Source organism: Myotis davidii, unplaced genomic scaffold, assembly GCF_000327345.1.
Source record: "Myotis davidii unplaced genomic scaffold, ASM32734v1 scaffold803, whole genome shotgun sequence".
Taxonomy (NCBI): domain Eukaryota; kingdom Metazoa; phylum Chordata; class Mammalia; order Chiroptera; family Vespertilionidae; genus Myotis; species Myotis davidii.
In genome coordinates this window covers 4,339,757-4,353,346 of record NW_006295567.1, presented here as the reverse complement: position 1 = coordinate 4,353,346, position 13,590 = coordinate 4,339,757, and the positions used below count along the sequence as shown (strand labels likewise).

The following is a 13,590-nucleotide window of genomic DNA, read 5'->3' as shown; positions in this document are numbered from 1 at the left end:
GAGCGCCGCGCGCCGGCGCGCACACGCGAGACAGAGCTTTACTATTGCGCCTCCGTCCTCGCTGGGCATTCAAACAGCTTTCCGACATCACCAGCCAAGGATTTTTTTCCGCCCCCTCTCCCGAGTCGCCGTCGGTCCAGCAGTACCTGCGGGGCGGGGGGAGGAGGAGGAGGGAGGACTGAGCGGAAAGAGGAAAAGGCAAAAGCTTCAGCCCTCCGATCCGACCACGAATACTCCTGTCATAAACCCACCGCCCCACAAATCCGCCTGAGCCGCCGCCGCCGCCGCCGCCGGCCACTTCTCGTCTCAGCGCTCTCTTGGCTTCTTGGCTTATCGATTTCTTGAGTGTGTAGATTTGGTAAAACAAATCCTCGCTCTTCAGCTACTTGCATTTTTTTTTAAATTGTTTGTTTTCTTAAGAGTCTCTCTTCGGGGGGCCACCCTCCGCCCCCGGCCCTCGGTTGGATACGGCGTCAGGCTCGAGGGTCCTGGAGGCGTTTTTCTCCCCCACCCGGCCCCCTTATTGATTTTCTCCCCCATGTTTTGCTTCTCATATGTGTGCATTTATTATATACATATATAAATCCTGATTTTTGAAGCTGAGCCGGGGAAAATGGGCAACGGCGATTGGGACCGAAGGGGAGTCTCTCCGTCAGTGTTGCTGGGACGCGTGCCTGTGCTGGTGTCTTAGAGCAAGAGCCTCCCTGAGCTTTCGGAGTGGAAGGTAAGGAAGGGGGTCCCGGGGTCACCTTCCCCCGGCCGGGGGTCGCCACCGAGGAGCTTTGGGCGAGGTGTTTGCGGAGGGAGGACGAGGAGAGGCAAGGCTGTTGCTGGCGGAGAGAGGGGCTGGGAGCAAACCCGGCTGTCCGCATTTACTTAAACGCCGCAGTTGAAAAGTTAGGGAAGTCTGGTTTTCCAGAGGTGAGCTGGGTGGGAAGGAAGGGGCAGGGAGACCTGGAAAAATCTGACAGTTAGTTGTGGGCGGTGGGGGTAATTTTACGAGGAGAAATTTTAGGTTAAAAAGGAAGTTAGGGGGAAGCCGCGGGTCTTGGACTGGGGAAAATTTCAGTGGAGTGATGGCGCCGTCTATGTTCGACTAAACTAAAGTGTCACCCAGAAAATCAGTTTTGAGAACAGCTAAACTAAACGCCGGTTTGCTTCTCAGTAGGGGATAAATAAATAAATAAACAGCATCCTTGAGACCTCGGTGGCCAGCCCTTAGACACCCTCCATGCCAGTCTTTCATTTTTAGAAGAGGGGAATACAATTGTTTGAACTGGCTCTGCATTCGGGGTTTTTTGGGGGTGGGGGGGGGCAGCAGAATACAGTTATTCATTTTTTTATTATCTAGAATCAAACAAGACTTCGCAGCCAAGGCTTAATGGTTTTAAAAAAGAGCATTATGAGGGGACTCTCTTGAGCAGGCTTGAACGTGAAATCAGAGCTATTTCCTCACTCTAATCCTTGATGAGCACAGCACTGCAGACATGCGTTGCCAAATAAATGGAAGCAAAAGTACTGGCTTCCATTAGGGAAAAAAAAAAATACGACCTCTTTTCGAGTTACCGATTATAAAATGAAGCCCCCTTTCATGGATGGAATTCCTAATTTAGACACTTATTGTCACATTGGCTCTCAACGCCTACACTCTATCCTGAAGAACACTGCGCAGACCTGCATTGCCTGCAAAGTGCTACAGCAAAAAAAGGAGGAAATTATTTCCAGAATGTCCTACAACTTTCCCTGTTTTGTTAAACCTTTAAATGCACATTGGCTTTATTTTCTCAAGAAGAAAATGCATTATTCATTGAGCTGTATGCTTGAAACAGAGAACACTGTTTTGATAGTCCCAGCAGTTCTGACGTTATTTTAAAACTGCTGCTATATAGAGATTTAAAGTTGGGGCTGTTTATGCCCATATCAAGACATAGAATTTGAATTATGATCTGGACAATGCAGATCTTTCTTCAGGGACTTCGGTCACTGGATTTTGTGTGCCTGTGTTAGTGTGTGTTATGCAATGGGAAGGAAGAGGGTTGTTGTATCCTTTGGTTCAGAGAGGATAACCCAGGCAAAGACATGAAAACTCTTTAACTATCTATATCTCTGTATGTCTGTCTCTGTTTACAGAAGTGGAAGAGATTGCAGCCTAAAGACTTTTTAAATTAACTTGGCATCACTTTTCTCAGCTCAAAGGCTAAACAAAAAAAAAGCAGTGTCATTTATTCTAAGAAATAACTTCTTAAAGGTTAAAGCTGAAAAAAAAATCCAAGTTATTTTTGGATAACAACTTACAGAGGTAAATATAACCAAGGATTACTCTATTATGCAAGATCAATTTTTTTTAAAGGAAGAGGAGCTCTGGAGCTGTTATTGGAAAGGGAGCAATTCTGTAATTGAAGTCTGTAAGAAAGAAAATTCTGTCTCTTATCTTCCATGTGTAAATCTTAAATTACAGTAGATAACCATAGATAAAATAGCCTGAATTTAAAAAACAAAAGACTAAAGCCAGCTCAATTAGTGCGTTTCTGGGATTTTTCTCACTGACATCACCTTTCGATACAGATACTAATACAGTGATCCACTTTATATATCCCAAGAGGGCATGTCACATTGAAATGACTGCTTTAAATTCTGGTTCTCAGTTGTGTGATGTCAAACAAGTCTTCCCTGTGTATGTAGCCTCCTATGCCCTTTCTCAGATGATGTTTTTAAAATTCTGTTAATCCACATGAATGCCAATGTTTTTGCACAGGAATTTCTCATCATTTCCCACCGTGGCCCCTGAAAGCCATGTAGGGACATTTAGGAGAATATGCAACAAATTATCATTTGTGCCTTTAAAATTGTGGCTCTCATTTACCATAATTACTTTAACATTTAAGAGAAAAGAAATGTGATGACAGCTGTTCCCAGATTATCAGATTAGATTTTGTATGATGATGTTTACTGCAGGCAGAAGGCTGAGAAAAGGTTGTATAGGTTGCTTAAAAATATTTTAAAAAATTGACATTTAGGGTAAACTATTAAAAAAAAGTCAATTTGTGATGTTTTTCTCTTTTTTTCAATAGAATTATAATGCACTTGGAGTAAATCCTGGTAGATAAATTAGGGCATTCCTATTAATCTATTAAGTATTTTTAAATTGAATGTAGAGAATTTGGCTATTGTGAATGACCACTTGAGGGCGCTGTTCACACAGCAACAGATAATTTCCTGGCTTTATAAAATAAAAATTACCTGTCCTTCTTTTAAAAAGGGTTTTTCTTTTATTTTTTAACTAAAATCTTGAAAGCAGCTGGCTGTAATATTGGAGGAGTTTCTTTTTTCAATGCATGTAGACTCCTACTTGCATTTTACTTTCATTGCCATTTTTACAGGCCAAATGACATAGGATGAAGGCTGTTCGTAACCTGCTGATTTATATATTTTCCACCTATCTCCTGGTTATGTTTGGATTTAATGCTGCCCAAGACTTCTGGTGTTCAACTTTGGTGAAGGGTGTCATTTATGGATCGTATTCTGTAAGTGAAATGTTTCCCAAAAACTTTACAAACTGCACTTGGACACTGGAAAATCCAGATCCAACCAAATATAGCATTTACCTGAAATTTTCCAAAAAGGACCTTAGCTGCTCTAACTTTTCCCTCCTGGCTTATCAGTTTGATCATTTTTCTCATGAAAAAATAAAGGATCTTTTAAGAAAGAACCAATCTATAATGCAACTCTGCGATTCCAGGAATGCTTTCGTTTTTCTACAATATGATAAAAATTTTATTCAAATTCGTCGGGTATTTCCAACTGACTTCCCAGGATTACAGAAAAAAGGGGAAGAAGACCAGAAATCTTTTTTTGAGTTTTTGGTATTGAACAAGGTGAGCCCAAGCCAGTTTGGTTGCCATGTATTATGCACTTGGTTGGAGAGCTGCTTAAAATCAGAAAATGGGAGAACGGAAGCATGTGGGATCATGTATACAAAATGCACCTGCCCTCAGCATCTGGGAGAGTGGGGGATCGACGACCAGTCGCTGGTTTTATTAAATAACGTGGTGTTACCCCTGAATGAGCAGACCGAGGGCTGCCTGACCCAAGAGCTGCAAACCACCCAGGTCTGCAATCTTACCAGAGAGGCCAAGCGACCGCCCAAAGAAGGTAAGTGCCCAGAAGAGAGGGGGAGATGGGGGGAGGGGGAGGGGCGTCAGGGGATGGAGTGAAAACCTGTTCCAACACGTGGGCCTAAGTGTTGCTCCTTTAACACTGTCGTCTTTGGATTCATTTGATGTGTGATCTTTACTGATAAAGGTCTCTTAGCCTAGTCTTAAGTTTCAAAATTTTAAGAGACGGGGCGGTGAGGATGGGATAGATCTCAGCCACATGCCCCAGGAAGTGCGGGTGGAACATTCCTGAGACAGGATGGGAAAACACAAGGACAACTTGCGCTGGAGCTTGGTGAGGAGGGTTGGGCTGCAGCCCCTTGGGGGAACCTACACACACAGACTCACACATGACACCTGTGAAAGGGGTTTGTAGCCAGTGTTCATCCTTGTCCCTTTCATCCCTGAAAAAGTCCCTTCACTTCCTCTCGCCTCTCCTCTCTCTAGCCCTCTTCTTACCCATGACCCCTTTCCAGCCACGGGGCTCAGGACTAAAAGGTGACACAAAGTCAATAGCAAGTTGGTCCATGTGACAAGGGTGCTCCTCAACCCTGCGGGTCCGCGATGTTCGGATGCTTCCCACAATACATCCTGCTTGTGCTGGGTCTTTCAGGGGTCAGGAGAACCCCGCTGGAGGAGACAGCTCTGGGGTCCCCAGGCTGTGAAGCCGCGTGCGGGCGGGGGAGAAGGGCGGAATGGAAACGCAGGCAGACCCTTCCTCTGAGACAAGCTATCCCTGCTCCTTGGTCCCCTGTTGATACAAAAGAGGAGAGAGGGAGCTCCTCCGAGATGAGCTAGATGGAGAAAACAGTGCAACGGAAATGCGGAGGAGGAAGAAGAAAGTACTGGGGTGATTTATAGCTTTCACCCCGTCCCCGGTGGGGGAGGTACCCGAGGATTTGATATGGGGGATTATGTTTAATACTGCAAGACAGGGACATATTTTGAGAAAATTCGTTTCCTGTTTGGATGGTTAATGGATGCGTTCCATTTGTTCGGGGACACGTCTGATACAGATTCGTTCTCGCTCCCCAGCCCTGCAAAGAGGGAGTGTGTTGATTGCTTATGCAGGGAGTGTTTTCTGGTCGCCACAAAGATCCCTGTCTGTGGCAAGGGACAGCCAAGCTCCAGTGCCTCTTTCCTTACCCTCCCCCAACAGAAGTTGTCTTTGTGGCCAATATAAAATTGACACGTTGTTGGAGAATTTTATTTAAGGGTAGCCAAGGCGTTGTAAGGGGAGAGGTAAAGAGAGAAGGGTTTAACTAGCTAACTGCGTTTTCTCTGCGGAAAGCGGTTTGGGGGATGGGAATTCCGGGAGAGCCGTGGTACAAGGGGGAAAAGATGTTAGAAGATAAATGCAGACTAATGGCAATGGGAGAGGGGTGGAAAAGCCTTTACGATTTCTACAGGTCAGTGTTTCGCTAACAGCTGTGACTGAGGAAAACAAAGTGGTTTTAAATTACAGGAGTTCTTTTCTCCAGTAAAAATCCCCAAGAAGCACTTGCAACTGCAGGGATGGTATTTAACACCATTTAAAACTAATTAGTGTCCCCTAGAATAAGAAGCTACAGTACACACAGAAAATGCGATGTTACAGGCTGGCTAATAAGACAATTAACCCCAGAAACTAGTTTTTATTTATTTGTTCTATTAGTGCTTGAATAAAATTTAGCAAACTTGTTTCTCCAATGAGTGAAATTCTACCATCAGACTTATAGCCGATGGCAGTAGAAAGTGAATCCAGTTTCCCAGCCCCCCTTTTTTTTGCGGATGGTAGCAAGTGACTTGAGCAAAGTTGTGGTGTGTGCATGAAGCATGATTCTCAATGTTTTTGTTGGACATGACCATGAGATCTGGGTTAAAAGAGTGCTGGGATTTATAGAAGTTGAACAGGGCAGACATTTGTTTTGTAAATGACTAAGACGGAGTGATTTTAGACCTTAGATGTATAAATCATGTGGGAGAATGTATATAACTTTTGGCTAATTAGCTGGCAAAATGAGAGAGGAGTAGACACACAAGTGATTCTATTAAAATTGTTAACATGTTGATAGGATGGAAGTAGGAAAAGCTCATTTAAAACGGGAAGAATATATGCTAGATCAGTGAAATTGCACAGCCTATATTCTAAATTTGTGCTCTTTAATGGTTTAGGTATTTTGAGTCAGAAAGGTAAGGATATGTAATTCCTGAGACATAACTGTAGCTGATGCATTTGTAAGTAATTCTTATAAAATGTATACAGCACTCCTTACCTCATTCAAAGAAGATCTTTTTGGCTATACCGCATTGTAGGAAAGACATGTGAAAATCTGCAAATTCTTAATTTAGTCGAATTTAGGCAAAGTATTTTACATCTTAAAAAATTTAGTGTTTGATATAAATGATATATAAAATCTTATGAAACAATTATTGAATAATCTTTTAAATAAACTATCACAATGATATTCACATGGCTTGATGTTAATAATTACATTTAGTTGTGCTACTCATATCTAATATTATTGCAAAATGTCTTTACATGATAACATGTAAACCTAAGTTTTAAAATGAGGTTTGAAATTTTTTTTATTACTTTATGTTTTCTATTTTCTATGGAAAAGTAAACAAAATGTCCTGTATGATATCACGGGAATAAGTACAAGATTATTTTCCACAGTTTACAACTCCCATTTTATTCACTGGAATATGTACCGACTCAGAAAGCCTTGGATAGAGATATTTTCCACATTTATTACATCATAGAAGTGGCACAAATTTGAAGGAAGAGTCTTAGACCCAGTAGATCCAGTTCCACATGGTTTTGTGTGCTGATGGTGACAGCAAAGGTATACCAAATATTTTGAATGTATCTATTGGAGTTACAAATTCATATTTAGTACTTGAGAAAACTGTGGCCTCCCAGAAATGAAATGTTAATTTTGAGATAATATTTTTGCTAAAATGCTAGTTAATAATACATTCATGTACTGAAGAATTTCATAGCCAGAAAACAACAAGAAAAAAACTATCACGGTTTACAGTGACAACACCAACAATCACAAATTTTGTCCGTAATATTGTTATAAGAGGACATTATTGGACTGATGCTTCATTAAATGTTACATTTTAGTGCATTTAAATAGCTTCTTTTTTTAAGATCACAGTTGAGATAGTCGAGGTTGGCATATAATTAGAGAAACTTACTTGTCATTCCCAATTTTTAAGTGAAATTTTGAAAACCAAGTACATCAGCTAAACGAAGTTTTTTAAAATCAATGATACCTTATTTCAGGAAGTTATTTAAAGAAACTGTGTATATGTAGTGTCTATAATTTTCTTTTTAAAGAAGGAAACTTACTGCTGATTATCTGGGTTTCAGATGTAACCTTGGAGATAGATTGGTATTTATTCACAAGGTCTTTACTATGTTTCCTAGGACTCTTTTACCAAAGAGGATTCTGGACTATATAGCTAAAATATAAAAGGTGATATAAGATCTTATTTCTTACTACTTTCCTTAAAATAAATAATTAAAACAGTTTTGGCAGCAAAATTCTGCGCCAGGGTATTTAAATCACATAATAAGCCTTAATGGAACCCTTGTTTTCTACTTACATCAATGGCGCTACTTATGTGAATGGAACTTGGGATCCCTGTATAGATTCCAGGAAATCTGAACACACACACTCATTTGTTTTTCCACTCTGCTTCTGCGAATCCTTGACATTCTACCGCCCAAGGGAAGTCTCACTATGTGCCTGCATAAAATCTAGCCCATGTTTGCGTATGTATTTGCAGTATTAGGCACATCTTTGTCATCTAGAGCAATTTGTATGTCTATATCCGTTTCAGTGTTCCTATCTTTTTTCTACTTTTGCTCTTTTTGCCCTCATTACTGTTGCAGCCACTTTTGCCTCTTCCTCATGGTCCCACACTCTTCATCAGAATGTGGAACATTATACTGAGTCTTGCTCCTGACAGTTTGCCCTGCCCTTTAGCTGGGTCCCTTAGCCCTTTGCACATATTGTACTTTTGTTGTAGCATTCATCATATTTGCAATCTATTTCTCATTTATATTTTCATCTCATTCTACTAACTCAGGAATTCTTCAAGTATAAAGACTGGGCCTTCGAATTGTCTAGGACAGTCTTAACAGAGCCTCAGTAAATATTGGCTGAAATTAATATTAAGTTGAACAAAGCAAAGATCTCGTTAGGAAAAATAACAATAAATTGATTACAATTAAAAGAATAAAAATACATCATATTGGGAAACCATCCATCTTTTGCTTTCTATTTTTAGGGGAAGATGGCTGCCACTTGTCTCATTTCCAGTTCCATTAATGTATTATTTATACCAGCTCTTGTTCACAAAGTATTATTTAGTAACATTTAACACGGATGAAAAGAATGGAGCCAGTGAGAAATAGTCTTCATTTCATATATATATTTATTTTAAGAGATTAATGACAAATATAACTTTGTATACATGCTGTCTACAAAAAATGTGGTAAGAAAATTTGCCAATTTCTGTCTGTCTTCATTTCTCTCTACATTTCTTTCTTCTGGCTCTGGTATGCTATATAGTAATACGACATTTCTCAAATCCCCTCTTTCACAGTTTGAAGTCAAACATATATAAATTCTTTCCAAGAAGGAGGAAAAAAGTATTTGTATGTCATGCTCAGTGCTTTTGCTATTCACTCATGGTTATGATCTATAGATATATGAAAATCGTAGGCCTGGTCAAGTAATGCCATAATTTTTACTTCTGCCATTTCAGAATTTTGTTAGTTTAGGAAGCAGCTGATATATATTATTTAATGAAATAAAACCCCATTACATGGCAACATATTTTTTGTAGACACTAAATTGAAATATTAACATGAAAATTGATGTATGTATGTATGTATGTGGGCCATGCATGCACACGTGTGCAGTATGTATGTTTTAATGGACTTTATGATAGCTTAGATAAATGTACTGCAGGTTAGTTTCTTCCAAAATTGAGATGGGGATTTTACTTTACTTCATATCAAGCTTCATGCATTGCTTTATTTAGTTCATTTCTTAATAAGACCAATTCTATTATTAATTGAATACTTTTATAAAATATAGTATTCTTTAAATAAGTCTGGTATGTGTTACCTCTAATAATCATCTGGGCCTTGGATCTGAAATCAATCTTTATTCAAAAATAAACTTTTCTTACTTTTTTTCAAAATGTCATGTGCTGAGTTTTAAGATCCTAACCAGAGAGAGCTGAGTTTGAGTCTGCTCTCCCACATCATAACTGTGTCATTCTGTAGTACTACTTTTCCCCACTCAGACTAGGTTAGTAATGCTTAATTGCTCAGGGTTCAGGAGAGAACAGGAAATGACATCATGTATTCATAAAGACAATAAAATTAATGACTTGGAATATCTTACTTCCTGTCAGCCCTGAGGAAATGTTTCCCAATTCACTTAACTACTAAAAATCAGAGAGGTATTAAGTTTTTGTAAATGTGTCACTTCATTTAAATGAAAGGTCTGTTTGGATGTATGATATACTTGGGTCCTCACAGTGACTCAGCCACCTTGTAGTATCTTTGACAAGTTGACTGAGCGTGACTGAGCTTGACTCATCGTCAATCTATTGTAATAGGATATTGCATTAAATGAGATTGCACATGTAAAACACTTAGTCCAAGTTATATTAGGCTCTCAATTCAGTTTTTGAAACCTTTTTTTTTTGCCTTTTGACTATAAATGATAGAGAATTGATAATAAGTAAATGAAGTAGATTGTCAGTGAATTGTTTAGGAAAATTTAGGGGCATTTAACAAAGGATCATTAAGCATTTGAATGTATGTCTATTTGGTATTAGATGAAGAAAACAACATCTCAGTATGTTCGTGTTGACGGAGGCATGACTAATACATCAAATAGATCAAGCTAGTGGTGTGTGAGTCACTCTAGGCCTGGGAGGTGTCCTTTGGCTATCATTGCTGGGAGCCTGCAAAGCCATTTAGATCAGAGTTTCCAAGGATTTCACTCTTTGCTGCATTATGCAAAATTATACCATGTTTTGATATCTGTTTTGAAAAGGAATTGTTCTTTAAATGCTCCTCTATCTTAAAGCATTTGAAGAAACATACAGACTTGTGATCAGTTATCACTGACTAAGGGAGCCAGCCCCCAGAGTCTCCTGAAGCCTTACATATTCAGATAGTTAAAAGTAAACCATTTTTTTTGTTAGCACCCATTTGAAGATTCTTATATTTTTAAAAACAAAATTACAAAGTGACATCTATAAGACTTCATAAAATGCCAAATGCTCTATGTTCAATCATCTTTCAACGGTCATTTAGAATTTTGTTTACTTGCAGAGAATGACCTAACTACATATCTGCTAAAGTAATATATTTCTAGTTTGCACAGAAGGTGTGATCAGTAACAAATGCATAGTAAAATACATTAGCATGGATCGGTTTCTCTCAAAATTAATTGAGTGAACAGGCATTCCTTTTGGAAATCTGACATGTTTGCTGATGTGCATTTTTCTCATAACCAATCCCCTATCACATATTCATTATGATTGGAACATGCTATTAAAGGTCAAATGGTTATTCTTTGGTTTCTACTACGTTAAATGAAATAATTTACCTGCTAACCCAATTCTGGACATTATACTTTCAAATTATATCTTGTAAATAACAAGTTTATTTGGGTATTGGGAGTTATTTTGGATTACAGCAAATATGTGCATGGAAAACTGATATATCAAATTATGATATTTAGAATACTAATTAAAAGCAATTAGACCTAACAAAAAAGCATTAAAACAGTTATGAAGTCAACCAGAGAACACTAACTTAGTGAAATCATTTTCTAGAAATAAATATGATAAGGTAGTAAATATCACAGAAATATTATTCTCAGAAATATAATACCTAGTATGAACACTCACCCAGTATGAATATAAATATAATTATTCATTCTGGGTGAGTATATTACAGTATTATTTCATGATATTTCTACTGGTATTTCCTCCTTTTTAAGAAAATATGTTAAATTTGATAATTAAAAAAACCACAATTTCTAGCCCTAATCAGTTTGGCTCAGTGGATAGAGCATTGGTCTGTGGACCAAAGGATCCCGGATTCAATTCTGGTCAAGGGGATGTACTTTGGTTGCAGGCTCCCCCACAGCCTGGGTCATGGTTGGGGCTCCTGCAGGAGGCAACCAATGGATGTGTTTCTCTCACATCGATATTTCTCTCTGTCTTTCCCTCTCTCTTCCACTCTCCCTAAAAATCAATGGAAAAATATCCTCAGGTGAGGATTGAATAAAACAAAACAAACAAAAAAATTTCTATACTTGCATATCTAGACAGTAATAATTTATTCTCCAATAAGCACATTTTTAAGAGAAGCTCCATCTGTATATCACTCCTAAAAAATAAATCATTTTAATAAATATTTTATAAATTAAAATAATACGTAAAACCCAACATTGAGGAAGTGCTTTCCAGTTTGCAAAGCTCTGCTGCATATATTGTTTTATTAAGGCAATAACTGTGAGACTTGTAGCAGCTGCTCTATTGAAAAGTGCCAATTATATAGAATCCCCTAACGACCATGGTTTTCCTTTCTCTAACAATTTTAATACAAATTGGTTCAAGTGAAAAACTGAAGAATTTCAGAGTTGTGGGTTTATGGTGTGTGTGTGTTTTTGTTGTTGTTTGTTTCTGGAGCACTAAAATCTGAATCACAAATTCCCAGATTTATAAGGGACTGTATTAATATCAGTCCAATTCTTACCTCATTGATGGAATCCCAATCAGCAAACATATGATGGGAACATTATTTCAGCTGAACATAAGTCATATCGGAATTTATATTTAATACCATCTCTGTCATGTAAAAGAGACTCAGTCATTTAGATCTAATATTTGATAGATCCAATCATTTAAAAAAGTTAGATGGTGTCCAGCCAGGACAATAATTAGAGTATACTTTGCTCTACTACTTAATACAGACTAATCTCTACAAATTAAATCTTAGATTTTTGTTCTGTTTGGTGTATATTATTTAAACAAATGTGATGTACATCTCAAAAAAAAAAACTATTGATTTTCAGTCTGAGCTCATTAAATGTAAAGAGTAGTGGTTTTCAAGCAACTGTCTAGATTTACTAAGATGATTTAGCAAGATCTATCTTGGATTTTCATTTCATTGTGAATTTCTAGTGAAATCTATGTTTTGGAGAGATAACATGTATTGCATTTTTTAGTTATGGTGCATTGAGAAGTACTTTTGAGGATGAGAGAAGAGTAAGGTCAAGGTCCCCTCTATTTAGTCACAGCTTCTGTCCTTAGCTACTCATAATTATTGTAATGTGGAAAGAGGGCAACTTAGGAAGACAAAACTCTGTTTATATAATACTAGAGGCCCACTGCATGAAGTTTGTGCACTGGTAGGGTCTCTAGTGGCTGCTGGCTGCTGGCCACTGGCCAGGGCCTCCCTCCCTTCCCCCAGCCAGCCCCGCCCCCTGGTCGAACTCCCAGATGAACTCCCAATAGAGGGGACAATTTGCATACTATGCTTTTATTATACATGAATCTGCAGACTGAGCTCTGGCAGCCATTCTCCCCCGCCCCTTTGGGCCTATGGGTAGTCATGGATCTCCAAGGTTTCTAACCCCAGGAGCTGTATTTTCTCTCGGTTTCTCTGAGCATATCCGTGCCTTACTTTCTTCTCAAAGTACCTTAATGCAGCGGTTCTCAACCTTGGCTGCACATTAGAATCACCTGGGAATCTTTAAAATCCTGATTTCTGGGCCTCATCCTCCAGAAATTCTGTTTCTTTATTATTAATGTTGTGGCCCTACCCCATAACAAAGAAACAGAATTTCCAGAGGATGAGGCCCAGAAATCAGGATTTTAAAAAGATTCCCAGGTGATTCTAATGTGCAGCCAAGGTTGAGAACCACTGCCTTAATTGAAGACATTGTCAGTTTCTTACTAGGACCCTGACTAACACAAGGGTATATAATTTTGGTGGTGGGGGGATTTCTGATTACTTACCAGAAGGTTCAAAACCAACATTTTAAAGTTTTCATCCTTCCTTTAAAGTACTAAAAGGTCTTATATAATGATTAGCCCCCTTGCTGATTAGTATATAGAGCATGCCAAGTAAACAGATAAATAAATAAATAATTTAAAGAATTGAAATATGGAAAATGAAAATCAGTTGGCCATTTATTTAAGCTCAGCTGAAATGGTATTTTTTAATAATCCAAACTCAGTATGTGTTCATCTTCATAACTTTATTAAATTTAGTGTTTTTAAGAAGTGTTTTTCTATATTTACCTGTTGGTTTATTGATTTCTTAGCTTGTTTTTAAATGATGCAATATGTATACAATTCATGTGTGTGTGTGTGTGTGTGTGTATATATATATATATATATA

General features: G+C 38.3%; 1 protein-coding gene across 1 annotated transcript in view; it reads left to right on the top strand.

The window, feature by feature from the left end:
• The first annotated feature begins 37 nt into the window (after nt 1-37).
• Nucleotides 38-13,590, top strand: part of ADGRB3 (adhesion G protein-coupled receptor B3) — a 669,006-nt gene continuing 655,453 nt past the window's right edge. Inside the window, exons 1-3 of the mRNA XM_006770359.2 lie at nt 38-724; nt 2,131-2,299; nt 3,381-4,152. Coding sequence (XP_006770422.1) covers nt 3,396-4,152 — 757 coding nt within the window. The 5' untranslated portion in view covers nt 38-724; nt 2,131-2,299; nt 3,381-3,395. The remainder of the gene's footprint in view (nt 725-2,130; nt 2,300-3,380; nt 4,153-13,590) is intronic.